Genomic DNA, 15,808 nt, shown 5'->3' on the forward strand with positions numbered 1-15,808 from the left:
AGCAAAGCACCTCAAAGACAGACATCCAGATCTGTTCACAGAATTCAAGGTGAGTGAGTTTTAATTCTTGTTAATGTTAAATTAACAACTATATGTTAGTGTCTCGGTAAAGATGAACATTACTTATTTAGAATACTCAGAATCACAGCACTGAAGCAAATAACAAAAGGGTGGAAACAAACTAAACCCCCAGATTTTATAAAATGGAAAAGTTTAATCCAAGAAGTAAAATTTATGGAAAAGGGAACTCACAAAATAAGGAATATGGAGGATGTTTTTGAGAAGAGATGGAGTCTAACAGAAAGAAAAATATACATATGTCTGGAGGTGACCTGACATGTGAAGGCGGACGCATGTGTTCCCATGTAAACGATATTGCTATATCTCTGCGCTTCCCCTACCCCTTTTTTTTCTATTAACTTATTTGTTTATTTAATTTATTGTTATTACTTTCTTTTCTTTGTATATATATTATATATTTTTTTATTTTATTTTATTCTATTCTTTCTTTTATTGTTCTTATTATTATTATTTTTATTTTTTCTTAATTTTATTTCAATTTTGAATGCTGAAGTTGTTTTCTCTAGTGTACATACTGTATTCGTCGCTAAGCTCAACTACTTAAAAAAATGGTTTATAAACTATTGTAATTACGAACTGTAAATTGCATATATGAAAACAACCTAGAAAAAGGCAAAAATAAAGTATGAAAAAAAAAAAAAAGACTTGTTACACATGTTATCTTTATCCCGATATAGCCTACACGTCACCATTATTTTTGTCTGGACCGCTGGCATTGTTTTGTAGCCAAGTATGTTCCATACAACGCTTGCAATTGCAAAACGCTGAAGGCTACCGTGTTTTGGCTAACGTAATGTAACCATAGCTCGTAGTAGTAGGCTATCGTCCTAACCGGTCTGTGTCATCCGTCATAAATATATATAACATTAGCATTTTAAATAAATATTGAGTGGTCTAATGGTCTGTCACCATGTCAGTGAATTTAAACTACTGCTTGCAATCTGAGGATATTTAGAGAGAGTGTGAGTGTGTGTGTGTGTGTGTGTGAGTGTGTGTGTGTGTATGTGTGTATGTGTGTGTGTGTGTGTGTGTATGTGTGTGTGTGTGTATGTGTGTGTGTGTGTAGAGCCTCTGCTGTTTTCTTACAGTCATTGAGCTATACCTGAGGAATAAAGTCTCATCATATTCCATTTCTTTTTACCATGGTAACGAATTGGGTATCGAGAATCGTGGAAATTCACTGGTATTGCTATTGACTAGTAGATTCCTGGTATCGTGACATCCCTAGTGGGGTGGAATATAAAAAGGTTGTTATTATATTATTTACATTAAACTGTTGTTGTTGAAGGAAAAAATAAGTTATAATGAAAGCATTTTACTACTGGGTACCGATGGGGCATTTTAGAGGAAAGGAGAAATCTTTTATACTGTAAGTATTTTTTGTATGTACTGGGTAGGCTACCTACAAGGTATTGGAGAAAATACTTATACTGTAAGTATTTTGTAAGTACTGGGTACTTACGAAGAACAAAAGAAAGAACTACAAGAAGAAAAGCAACAAAAAAGAAAGCAAAGAAATATATATAATATAATATCAAATAATAACATGGCAAACTCACTTGACTATGACTTAACCCAAAACTGCATGTGATTATCTTAAAGTGGGCAATATCTGTAAAGGGGAGACTCGTGGGTACCCATAGAACCCGTTTACATTCACATATCTGGAGGTCAGAGGTCAAGGGACACCTTTGAAAATGGCCATGACTGTTTTTCCTCTCCAAAATTTAGTGTAACTTTGGAGCGTTATGTCACCTCCTTCCTGACAAGCTATGACACGGTTGGTACCAATGGATTCATTATGTTTTCTAGTTTCATATGATGAGATGCCAGTATCTTCACTCCAGCTTTAAAACTGAGCCTGGTACAACCTAAAAATTGCAAGTTGCGTTAATGCGTTAAAGAAATTAGTGGCGTTTAAACAAATTTGTTAATGCGTTATTATTGCGGTAACTTTGACAGCGCTACTAGAAACCACTAGGTAAGAGTGAAAATATGTTTGGGTGAACTGATCCTTTAAATATATGTTTGACCTTTAACATGTAGGCTAATTCATTTGAAACTTCATTACAGAGTGTAGAATACTGACTGTAATAGATGTAGCCTACTGTAATCTCTACTATCTGTGCATCCAGTGTAGTTCATTCAAATTCTTCAACAAATAGGCTAAAACCTTCCCATGCTGTTCCCAAATCTCAAGGATCCCCGTGTCTGTGACATCAAAACATTTTACTGTTGTTTTCTTTAAAAAAAAAAAGAAAGAAAAAGGCCTTCACTCCATCTGCTCATGAACATTTGATTCCAGCTTGGTACAGAGCATTGCATAGTCTAGTTGAAGAATTCATAAAAAAGGAAGTAGTTGGACTGGAGGCAGCTTTCAGAGGAGGCAGCACTGTCACAAGCTACTGTTGTTTTTTTAGGGCAGCACTGCATGGCCTAGTGCTTAATGCATGTTGTCTCTGCCTGAAGCAGTACATTTGGAACACACGCACACACACACACACACACACACACACACACACACACACGCACACAAACACACACACAAACACAGAGAGAGAGAGAGAGTCGGCAAAAATAGCCTATAGCCTCCACACATGAGCAGGCTCACACACACACTGTTATTGGATTCTTCCTCTCATGCAGATTAACCTGAGGTTGTTTTACAAGTAATTAGGCCTATGAGATGAGCGCTCAGACTCACGCACGCTCACACATGCATAAAATCCTACCTTGACCGCATCTATGTGTGTGACATGGTCAAACATCATGTCGTTGACGGTCACTATCTGGTCCCCGACCCTCAGTCCCTCTCTCTCGGCCGAAGAGCTCGGCTCCACCAGAGACACGTAGATCCCCACTCCGTGCTCCGAGCCGCCGCGGATGCTGAAGCCCAGACCCTCGTGGCTCCTGGAGCGCGTCAGGCTGACTTTACGCACCTCTCCAAAGGGAAGCTGGAAGAACGGCGGGGCCATGGAGGCCGACAGCTCCGCGGCGGCGCTGTAACCGTCCGGACAGCTGGAGGAGGTGAAGCCGTCCGGACAGCTGGAGGAGGTGAAGCCGTCTGGACAGCCAGAGGAGGTGAAGCCGTCTGGACAGCCGGAGGAGGTGAGCGGCTGCTCGTGGAGAGAGCTGACATATTTCTGCAGAGTGGAGTCTCCTCCGTCTCCGAAGCCCTCCGCGCTGCCGTTGCTGGGCAGCAGCTCGGTCTTCAGGTAGAGTCCCTCGGAGGTGTACTGGTCGAACAGCAGCTGGTCGGACCTCGGGATGACCAGGCGCAGCATGGGCAGCAGCTGGCGTTTACCGGGCGTGCTGAGAATCACTTTGAGAGTCTGGACCAAGTCGAAGACGTTGCGCTTGGCGTGGTACACATTGAGACAGTGGATGAAGTGCTCTCTCTCCAGGTCGCTGAGCAGCAGGTTGAGCGCGTTGTGGAGCCTCCGGACGTTCGCCGACAGCGCGCGGCCGCCCGGGCCGGCCGAGGTCACCGATGTGTTGAGCGAAACGCGCTCCAGATCCGCGCTCATCCTACAACATAACCGGGACTCAGTGCATCAGACAGACCGGAGGAGGAGGACGGATCGATCATCTGTTATAAAGCGCTGTGTTCAAGTCGATCCTTCCGTTAGAATGAAATCAAAGCGTGAAAGAAGCTCACCGCCGCGCATCGGGCAACTCCAACAGGTGACCGGAGATCTACGCGCGTAACGGAGCTGATGTGCACCGCACATGGTGTGTCAGCTCCAAACAAAGCAGGTTCCCAGTCGAAGGTCTTGAAGTGAATAAATCATACATGTTCTTTCGGTCCTGTTGTCTTTTTATTCCATGCGCAACTAAAGCTTCACCGCTGCCTTCACCAGGGAGAGCTTCAGATAGTGACCGGTGTGATGGATGAAACCAGGCAGAGACAAATCCGTGGGAGGCGGTTCCTTTTAATAACAGAAGACCTTCTCCGGGTTTATTCTGTCCACTGAACAAAACTCTAGAGTCTGTCGGAGCCTTCTCTGTGCGCAACTGGCAGGGATCTCTGAACATGCTCTCCGACCCTCTGAGGATAGGAAATGACGCAGATGTGTGTGTGTGTGTGTGTGTGTGTGTGTGTGTGTGTGTGTGTGTGTGTGTGCGTGTGTGTGCGTGCGTGTGTGTGTTGCTTGGAAACTGACAACATTACTCACCCTTATTTAAATGATTATTTTTGGCATGGCATAGCTGATGTCATGCATTGTTGAGTAAGAGAAGCAGTTTACACTTCAAACAACTCCACTTAATTACAGAATTCACATATTTCATTAACTTCTTGGACAAAAGCGGGTGACCCATGGGTAATTCATGTGGCCAATTTAAAAGCATATGAATGCATTGCTTTGGGTCCATCTCTTCAAACTGTGTTGGTTGGCTCATGTGGATGCAGATGACAGTACAGTAGGTGTCTGCTTGTCAGCCTTTAAGCTGATCAAGCTGCATTATAGCAAATGCCGCCCTGAGACTTCTTGTCATAACTAGAACCTGAGGCTATTTTTAAACGGCTATTTATAGGAGCCTAGAGTTGTCTTCCTCCTCATGACAGCTCCTTCTGTGTATGGCCCTTTCGCATAATGAGAGTCCCTGGAAACATTCCTGTCACACCGGGCTTCTGACAGGACGCAGCACAGTTGAGCCCCCCCATCCTCAGGAGGTGTTTGGTCAAAGCTCAGCTGTTAATCAAAAATAATCTCATAAACGACTGTATTTGTCATCGCGTCAACATGGGGTCGTTGACGCTCCTAAAATGTGACCCTGCTGCCACTGATTGTCTTCCATATCCAGACGGTGGTGAATTTTAGAAAATGTTTTTATTGTGAACAAATGCTGAATAGGAAATGTGTACTAGTAGAGAAAATTCACATTTTAACATTCCTCACTACCATCACTACCTAGAAATCAATTAACAACACAGAACAATGACAAATATTGTCCAGAAACCCTCACCGGTACTGCATTTAGCATAAAAAAATGATGCTCAAATCATAACATGGCAGCATGTTAACAGCTGTCAGTGTGTCAGTGTGCTGACTTGACTATGACTTGCCCCAAACTGCATGTGATTATCATAAAGTGGGCATGTTTGTAAAGGGGAGACTCATGGGTATCCATAGAACCCATTTACATTCACATATCTTGAGGTCAGAGGTCAAGGGACCCCTTTTAAAATGGCCATGCCAGTTTTTCCTCGCCAAAATTTAGCATTGCATTATTTAACTTCCTTCACGACAAGCTATGACATGTTTGTAAGTTGCGTTAATGCAGTAAACAAATTAGAGGCGTTAAGACTAACTTTCGTTAACAGGTTATTATTCAGTTAACTTTGACAACCCTAATTAAGACATTTAAAAGGAAATACAGCATAAAGCATTAAGTTCAAATTAAAACATTAGAAAACTATTTGCAGATAAATCAAAAACATAAAACAATACATAAATACTTGTTAGGTGTAAGAGAAAGGTGGACAATGATGAGGGCTGAAAGCTCCATTCATTGATTGTTTTGGCCACTTGGGAGCAGTGCAACGCAGCACTGAGAACGCAACACTGACTTTTTAAGTTGAAAACTTTTCTCCAAACAGTTGCCTATTTAGCATACTCTCTGTCGCCCTTCTTCTTGTTTTGATGAAGAAAATGAATGGAAATTTGTAAAATAAAAGAAATGAAAGTGCTGCAGTAGCTGAATGTTTGCAGCACATGCCTCATAACTGCAACATCCATGGTTCCAATACAGCCAGGGACCTTTGTTGCATGTCCTATCCCTTTCTCTCCCCTTGTTTTCTGTCTGTCTGTCCAATAAAGGTGTAAATGACAAAAAATAATAAAAAAGGAAAAGTCAAATGTCCCATTAAATCTTCAATTGTTATTTACAATGTAATTTAAAGCGAGACCATATTACTTTAAATGAGCAGCGGGCTCTGCTGCCACAAGTGGTAATTACAGGATGCTGGCACTCGAAATTCTGTTGATATCTGAGCGATGAAGCGTCCTGCGCTATTCTAACAGGATGGAAACAGAATTTGTCACAAGACCGGGATGGAGAAGAAACATGTCTTCGAGTGAGGTGAAAAGACCTTTCCTTTTACTGTTCTGATGTTCCTTGTTGTGCATATGGCTGATCTGATTACTGTGACCCAAAAAATCTAAACCCGAGTGCTAAAAATGCAGTTGCTAACAGTTAGCGTTACTCACCAAAAAGTCCACTGATGACCATTCTAACCAGGGCAACAGGCTGTTGGAGAGTTACTCAGCATGTGAATATGTCCCACTAATGTTATGATCCACACCACATCTTCACACACGGCGGAAAATACAACGTGATGGCTGCTAGTAGGCTAGCGAGCGACTATAATTCACCAAAGGACTGATAAATGAATGAACGCAATTGGGAAATGTCTGGGAGCGGTTACTATTAGTGGTAACATTATAAAATAACAAAATAGTTGTCAAAAATAACAAACAAGGGTATGCTAGACAAAGAGGTAAAAAATAAACAACCAAACAACCAAAAATGTCTCTCCTCAGCAGCCAGACTCCTTCCAAAGCGGTCTGGGTGTGGTCCGAAGTAGGACTAGGCACAAGGCCTGCAACGGGCCAGTGCTCTCCTCTGGTCCTGGGCGTGACTTAAAGCAAGATCTCTCTAAAACTCAAAACTTGAACTAAACGAACAAAGGAAGGGGGTGGTACTTCGCTGACCCACCCTGTCTTCCGATGGGGCTTCTGGGTGTGTTGCTGTGGGCCCCGGGGAGGGGCCTCACTCCTCATTGCTGTATAAATGTAATGTTAATTATTATAAAAGTTATTACGTAGGGGATAATGTACAGCGAGCCATCATTGTTGTGAAATTAAACACCCTTCAAGCGGAGGGGTCTTACATCGCCCTGAAGGGGGTTTATTTCACAACAATGACTGGCTTGCTGTACATTATCCTGCTTTTGACACAAAAATGGTCCACCAGAGTCCAACATCAGGACTGTTATACATAGCAACGGTCTGTTATATACAGCAACGGTCTGTTATACATAGCAACGGTCTGCTATACATAGCAATGGTCAGTTATACATAGCAACGGTCTGTTATACGTAGCAACGTATATCAATAAAGTACATACAGTATCTATCATATTGTATTGTGAATAATGATGATAATATAATAAAGTATTATTATATTATTGTATTATTATATTATTATTATTTTCATTATTTTTGCAATGATATTGCTGTTACATCATATTTATTGTCACTATAACATGAAATCTTTCTCTCTGCCACACATCCCATAGTCTACTCCTTACTCCCCACACCAACCTGTCCAGGATCACTAAACACAGATCACTGTCTCTCAAACAAATCCAAAATGTTGATGATTACGGGGATAGAAAGAAATCTTCATCTTAGAGTAAGTGTAAGAATACATACTATCCGCTAAATTAAACTAACTTAAATGTTAGTTTACTTTGTAGCAGTCACCATCCTAACGTAAGGATATTGAATGATGGCCACAAAAACTGTAATAGGCCTAAAAGCATGTAATGTAATGTGATCTCCACATTAGACTGCCGCGTCAACATAATAACCAATACAGAAAAGAAGCCAAAGTTAGATGTTGCGTTACCGGTGGGTGTACAGAGGGGGAAATAGGCATTACAGTAACAGAATATTGATTCATATTTGATCAGCGCTGCCTAGTTGACCATTTGGTCGGAGTTCATGAGTGATTGACAGGCGGCTCTCATAGACAGCAGATGAACAGCAGACCTCAGATCAGTTCTTACTGCTTGTTTTCCTCCGGCCTGTGAAATCTTGCAGATGTCATTAGAAGCACCGGAGGACACAGAGGCACATGATTTTTTTTTTTCAGATTACCTGTCTGATGCACTGCTGTCAGGATATAGTGACAGTTTTATAAAAATAACTTTTTTTTATTTGCTCCATCTCTACGCACTGCAGCTTTAATTGTAACACCTAACAAAAGTAATAAGCTCAAATTGCTCCTTTAGTATGCAAAAATGAAATCAAACTTTCAGGAGCAAACTCTCCAAGAGCTGAAGCAAAGCTCTGCTCAGCACCTTGCTTTGCCTCCCCAGACAAGGATAAGGAGTTCCACCTGGAGGCGAGCTTCTCCTCCCACTGCCTCAGCACCGCCGTGCCACAGAGATATGACAAATTCTAGCCATACAATATAATGCTGTACAATATAATATATAGATTTACAATTTATTCTAGCCATACTGGCTGCCTTTTCTATCTTGCATCATTTAGACCCACCACTTAAAAAACACTTAACACGTCTCCTATGGTGCTCCATAGGTCCCTCTTTCTGCAACTACATCCACCTGTCTGCCACTATTTCCTGCGATACCCTTTTCTACATGTACTCCTACCTCTGTCTACCTACTTACCTTCAACTGTTCACCTCTTCACACACAAACAAACAAAGAAATACACACAAACTGCACTGCCAGAGACAAACAGGCACAACAAACCTCTGAATCACACAGTGAAAGTGCACAATATCCCACCAGCCACTCACAAATAAACACAAGCACACCTCCATTACCCACCCACTATCACTCGCAAGGACAACTACTAATCGTCTAATTACTTTCTAATTGCTGTCCAAACTCCTCAAAACCCCACAAAGCTGTGAGGTGTGCTATTGCAAAATGAGAGTTGACAGTCCTGTCTAATTTGGATGAATGAGTGTGCTGAATATTGTAGAATACTGCAGTGATGAGAGAGATAAATGTCCATCGCCTATAATATAAAACACAAATCGATGGTAGATAGATGTTTTACAGTAGCCTATAGATAAATTGAGCAGTCCCCGTACATATAAATAAACATAAATACACACAGGTACACACATATACACACTGATAAACAGTCTCTTCATATCGTTCATCCGGTTCCACAGCAGAGAAACAGCTGAATAAATATCAGGAACACACTTACTGAAGACCAGCAGATGAAAATCAGCTCGACCAAAGACTCTAGAAGTCCCCCCTGTACATCTGTACTTGGTACCAGAACACCACAGGCAGAGGTCGATGATCGACTTTCTATATCATCAGATCTGTGGCCGTATGTCTTGGCGAAAAGAGGAGCAGAGCTCACTGGTGACGGATGGCGGCGGAGGCTACCGGACAGACCTGGTAAACCCAAACGTGTAGTGAGGGTGAACTGGGAACATCTGGCTGAGGCCCATGTCCGCAAGGTCTTCAACTATCACCTCCGGAAGAAATTTTCATGCATTCCACGAGAAAGGCTGCAGGTCCTCCATTGTGGAAGCCGCCGCTAAGAGTTGCGTTCAAAAGTTCATCGGCGCCTGTCGTGGCATGGCGTTTCTCGGAGCATTTACTGTTGCTTTTAAAATAAATCCTCAAACTAAATGCCTCATTCTTTTACCTCGTTGAAGGTAATGCTTCTATAACTACTTTAGTAACATTTGTGGATGTTCAAATCCATTAAAGAGAGGGAATAATATTTATCATAGGCATTGGAATAGAGCAGAATAAGGGCAGGTGGTTTTATGTACATCCAGTACTCACTACAGTAAATTTGGGCCTTGAAATCAACATTTTGCCCTCTTTCAGCTCCCTCTGGGCTCTGTAGATCCGGATTCATCCTCCTCCTTGAACTTTTTATAAGTAATAAATGTCCACCTTTATTAGGAGACCTCCAGAAGACAGTGAAACCTCTTACTGTTTAATTGGATCAAACGGAGTCATGTTAGAGCACAGGGTTTAGTTTGAACTTAAAGTGGAGTGGGTGAGAGAGATTTTATCTTGAGACAACATTAATCCACTCCCTCTCTGACTTAAAACTCTCATTGACTCACCAGCAGAGCCGCCCGTCGGTCTTCTTATCCAACTGTTCACACGACTCGATGGAAAAATACAAAGATTAAGAAAACAATCACCAGGAAACATGGGTCTGTCTCCAGGGAGAGAGATGGAAAGCGCTCTGAACACTTTTATAATAAATGGAGTACAATTATTACACAGCACAAATGAACAAATCAATATTGTGTTGTTTGCAAAACTGTGCATTAAAACATGGCATTGTTGTATCGACACTGTGTGCAGTGTCTATTCAGACCAAACTGAATCACGCTTTGCAGAAGAAGAGAATAACAGTCAAATCTATTTGTGGTTAATGTCTTGCTTTTTAAAGCAGCACTTATCATTACTATTTTGTATTAAAAATGAATGAAATGACTGATTGTGGTCAAAAGGTCGTCAGTGCCTGAAGTGGCGGCAACCTAAGAACCAAGTGGTGGACACCAGCGGTGAAGGAGGCTATCAAGCTGAAGAAGGAGGCCTTTAAAGCTTGGTTGGCCCAGAGGTCTCCGGAAACAGCAGACGGGTACCGGTTGGCCAGAAGGACAGCAGCTGCAATGGTCGCCTAAGCAAAAACCTGGGTGTGGAGTTTGGGGAGACTATGGAGAAAGACTTTCGGTTTGCCTCAAGGAAGTTCCGGCAAAGCGTTTGACGTCTCAGAAAGGGACAGCAGGGTTGGCTCAGTCTGTGTTCAGCAGGGGAGGAGAACTGCGGACCTGGACTGGGGATATTGTCTAGTGGTGGAAAGAGCACTTTGAGGAACTCCTGAACCTGACCAACACGTCCTCCATGGAGGAGGCATATTTATAAGACTCGGGGGGGGAAGACTTATCGATTATCCTGAGGTAGTCAAAAAAGCTTCTTGGCGGCAAAGCACTAGGGGTGGACGGGATTCGCCCTGAGATGCTGAGGGCTCTGGACATTGTCAAGCTGTCTTGGCTGACACACCTCTTCAGAGTTGCGTGGAGGCCGGGGACAGCATGCCTGTGGAATGGCAGACAGGGGTGGTGGTTCCCATTATTAAAAAGGGGGACCGGAGGGTGTGCTCCAATTATTGGGGTATCACACTGCTCAGCCTACCCAGGAAAGTTAATTCTCGGGAGCTGGAAAGGAGGCTCCGACCGATTGTTGAACTTCAGATCCAGGAGGAGCAATGCCAATTCCGTCCCAGCCGTGGAACGGTGGACCAGCTCTTTACCCTAGCAGGGCTGTTGGAGGGGTCATGGGAGTTGTGTTTTGTGGACTTGGAGAAGGTTTACCACCGTGTATGGGATACCGGTGTTCTTGCTACAACCCATCCGGTCCTTGTATAACCAAAGTGAGATTCTGTTTGTGATATTCATGCACAGGATCTCAAGGCGAAGTCAGGGGGGATGTGGTTCTATTGGATGAGAGTCAGTACCTCCAAGTCTGAGGCCATGCTGGGGAGAGGGACATCTGGAGTACCCTGCTAAGCCTGCTGTCCCTACGACCCGGCCCCGGATAAGCGGAAGAGAATGGATGGATGATTGAAATGAATATGTGTAATGTAAAAGATGTTGCATTTAATGATGGACCCCCTAGAGGATTATCACCAACTCTGCAGTTCCTCTCAGCTGCACAAGGCTGTTCAGCCTCTTTCGCTCATTGTTTTGTTTTTCATACGTGCAAACTCCACTCTCATCGCCATCGTTTCCAGCCACAGCAAGCAGATTTTGTTCATAAAAAAACAAAAAACTAAAGAGCCAGATATGTTTCTCAAGAGTTAGTGGTCATTCAAGGTCCCCAGATGATGAATCCTCCTTCATCTTACCAGTGTGAAGCTGCAGTCACTCAACGAAGGAGTCCACTTTACCCCTGTACTCAGCTTCCCTCCCTTCACTGATGCAGTCTACAGTTGTAGAGTCGTCAGAGAACTTCTGCAACTGGCAGGACTTGTATCTGAAGTCCGAGGTGTAAAGGGTAAACAGAAAGGGTGACAGGACTGTCCCCTATGGGGCCCCAGTGTTGCTCACCACAGTGTCACACCAAGGCATCGTCTACCTTCATTGCTGTCAGTTTGCTCCCCAGAAGGGCAGGCCAGATGGTGTTGAGCGCACTGGAGAAATCAAAGAACATGACTCTCACAGTGCTACTTGGCCTGTCAGGTGAGCATAGGCACAGTGAGGCAGGAAGATGATGGCATCGTCCACTCCTACCTTTGGCTGGTAGGGGAGGCATGTATGGAGTTGTACTGTAAGAGCGAAAAGGTGGGGAAAGGGGCTATTGTTTGTCTAGTCTGCTTGTGGCTAGTGATTCTCCTCATGCCACTCTACACATCCTTGACATTGTTCCGCTGGAGTTTTTATTCCAACTTCCTCCCATAGCTGTCCTTACCCTGCTGAAAGCCTGCAGGACCTCATTGGTTTCCTGTGACCATCTCCTCACGGTCCTACAAGTCAGAAGGCTGCTGCTGGACTAGAGTTACCTTGCACGACAGCTGGATTCTCGTGATATCACAAAATCATGGAAGAATCGCAGGATCACATATAACGCGAAAATCCATCTTTGTGCCCGGACCACCAGTGTCTGGACCAGTCAGCGTCCAGTCAGGAGCTACTTTCAACTGCCAACGTGGTTTAGGTGTGTGTGAAGCGACTACACGGAATGGCGTCTATTCATTTAAAACAACAATGTCAGCTCCTAAAGAGGTTACCGTAGATGCTGCAATATCATCAATTCTATCAGAGCTGGAGAGTATTCATAGATTGAAAGTAGAGCAAAGAACGGCAGTGAAGGCTTTTCTCGATGTGAAAGATGTTTTCGCTCTTCTCCTGACTGGCTTCGGCAAGAGTTTAATTGACAGATGGTTCATCCAATCACCTGCACTTGCAAAACTAACAACATTCCCATCAGCCTCAGCTGTGCTTTGTGTTCAGTTCTAATTAGCAAATATTAGCATGCTAACATGCTAAACTAAGACGTGTTAGCATTTAGTTCAAAGCATCACTGTGCGTGGCTGTAGACTTAGTCTTTTTTTAATAAGATACTGCACTCTGCGGTTACAATTGACATTTCAGGGAGGATGTAGGATAGAATTACATTATATCCGCACATTTTCCCAGCAAAACAAAGAGAAAGCACTTGGGGGTGTTTCCTCTCTGTACAGAGAACAGTCATTTTGTTGACTGACTGCTTTCAGTGATATATAAAGCTGATATAACTTCCACTTTATTCGTCCTGGCTTCTAGCAGCTGTGGCAGTGGAAGGTGGGTGTTGATTCTGTGCGTTGGAAGAGCAGTGCAGTAATTAGAGGCCTCTGTTTCATAGGCCATTTGAATGGAGCTCTCAGCGGTTCTGGTGCCCCCACCTCACCGTGTTTTTTTTCTTTTTTACATCTACCATTTGTGACGACAGCTAAAAGCACCTGACATTTCCCTTGCTGGCAATTAATGCCCAAGCCGGTGAACTTCCCACAGTTCTGAGGGAATCAAGGCCTTCCGTCCAACTGTGCTTAATAAACAGAGACTTGGACTGCTATCTTTAGTCCACCACCCAAAGACACGGTAAGGAGGATGTGAAAGGTACCTGAATGCATGCTGTACTGCTCAGGTATAAGACTTTATATACTTTGCTCTAGAGAAGTGTTAATTTGATTTTGTAGCTTTTAGTATTGTAAAAGGAAGCAAAGATTAGGTGATTATGTTACATGTCAATGTGTGAAAATGATCCGTGTGCATTTTTAAAGCACATGTGGAAACAAGAATACATTCACATCACTCTGCTGACTTAAAATATTAATCTAATTCATAATACTGAATAAATTAAGTTATTATTGCTCCACTTTGTCTTCCGAAATTGAATGCCTGAAAAATGTTTGGAGGTTCAGCAAACGATATTAGATGCTTGGAGTTTTTTCATAACTGTGGGTTTAATGAATGGCCACTGCCTCAACATTATTTGTCTTGGGGGTTTATTTTATACACAAAGCCATCATAACTGCATAGGTTTTGAATGCAGCTGCTTGATCCAACTTTATTAATGTCTCATGCACTTTAATATGGAGGAAGCACAGAGTCCCTGTGTTTTGTTTCCTTGACTTGATCTTCCGAAGCCTTCTAGGCCCTGCGGCATACAATAATGCAGCCACCAACATGCTTCATCATAGGGAAGCTCTGTGTACGGCGATAAAACGATGAGGCCGTAAAAATTGTGGCCAAAAAACATGGATCTACTATGAGTGGTCACCCAGAGGATTCTGAAGGGACATTTTGAAGCCTGGGATGACTGGTTCTGCACAATATGTTTGTTTCTGGCCAAATGAAAAATCGCTGCCAAACAAAGTGTAATTTTGCTATGAATCAACAGCAGTGATATCATCCCATATTTCCCGAATGTTTCATCCTTTCCAGCAATAGCATTAAGTGCATGCTTCCAGCATGTTGCGTACTACAGTGTATAAAATACACAAGATACAATACCAAAGCAGTTCTCAAGAGAGTATATAGGTAATCATAACATCCTTCCTAACCTACCTGCACCAGTCTACCTGCCACATGACCACCATCAGACCTTCAATGATGGCAAGGACACAGTACCCCCCCAAAAGTCCAAAAAGTCTCAGATTTAGTCTCATGAGAACCTTCCTCCACATATCTATTGGCTTCATGCCTTGTGGCAAACTCTAGCAAAGACATTGAATCATTTTCTTTTTGACTCTCTTTTATGAAGCTGTGAAGTAGTGAAGTTCCTGGCCCAATGTTCCACTGTGCACAGTTCCCAGCTCAGTCTCGTAAGACTGTAACTTCAAAGCTGCGGTGGGCGTCTTAGTGGCCCTCTCTTTATAAAAGTCTTAACTCTTAACTCTCTAAATGTCCTTATATTCGTAGTGCTTCCCAATATCCTTATCTTTTTCAAATTTATTTGGAATGCTTTTCGATTTAATCTTCACAACCTATCTGTACACAGCCAATCATTATAGATAGATAATTACATTACATTAAACTAGATAATTACATGACAAACTATATTTAACTCTTTAAAATATTGTAATCTTTCTCCTTAACTCTTTCAACCAGGGCCATAAAGACACAGAGGCCATGTCCTTTGTCATTTCTATGGGAATTTTAGCAACCTTTTTGCCATTGTTTTTGCATTGTGCTGCTAAAAACCTACACATGGTGAGTATTTTATAGGCTGATTCCAGTATTTTTAGACTCAATATATTAAAATGTGACCACTTTTAGGCCAATAAATAAATAAATGATCCAGTCTTTCTCCACCAGTTTATTTATGACAGCATTTAGATCTTAAAGGAATTAAAATGTACAAAACATTTCTGTAACCTCATTAAGAAAATGTATCAGGATACTTTACAATAGTACTCCCTATGGCACTACATAACACCCATTAAAACACTTTAAAGTCGCCAGTCCGGGATCATGTTAACCCTGTAGGAATATTACAGGAGCATAATGATGACACCACATTGGATAAAAATATCATAAAGTTCAATAAGGTCAGTAAAAAACCCTCATTTGAATATTATAAGATACAACAGGAATATTACAGTGATACCAGAGGATATAGAAAACAGGAAAAGCACAGCAGGTTGAATGTAAACATACTCTTCAGTATCACAGAAAGCAGCATTAGTGATGATACCATATGAGAAATATTTTTAAAGCATGAAAATGACGATACTAAGTCCACTGTTTACCCCTACACAACACAGTCTCACGGCAGTTCATGAAATACACAAATTGTACTTTTTTCTTGTTACACTCAGCACGACTTTCAGCAACGTAGTGTTTTCCTACAAATGTCCAGCAACATGTGACGCACGTGTCAATTTTTGCTCCAGTCTTTTCAAAATAAAATTACTTAGTTGGGTTTAGGAATAGATTGA

The 15,808-nt window shown here is 42.4% G+C and overlaps 1 protein-coding gene across 2 annotated transcripts in view; it reads right to left on the bottom strand.

The window, feature by feature from the left end:
• The window catches only part of LOC119492915 (whirlin-like), a 124,573-nt gene extending 120,357 nt beyond the window's left edge, over window positions 1–4,216 (bottom strand). The window contains exon 1 of one of the 2 annotated variants that reach the window (XM_037777794.1): window positions 2,814–4,216. In XM_037777794.1, coding sequence (XP_037633722.1) covers window positions 2,814–3,608 — 795 coding nt within the window. In that variant the 5' untranslated portion in view covers window positions 3,609–4,216. The remainder of the gene's footprint in view (window positions 1–2,813) is intronic. The other variant, XM_037777795.1, reaches the window with a different exon arrangement.
• Between the last annotated feature and the right edge of the window lie 11,592 nt (window positions 4,217–15,808).

The sequence above is a fragment of the Sebastes umbrosus genome, chromosome 8 (genome assembly GCF_015220745.1).
Source record: "Sebastes umbrosus isolate fSebUmb1 chromosome 8, fSebUmb1.pri, whole genome shotgun sequence".
Taxonomy (NCBI): Eukaryota; Metazoa; Chordata; class Actinopteri; order Perciformes; family Sebastidae; genus Sebastes; species Sebastes umbrosus.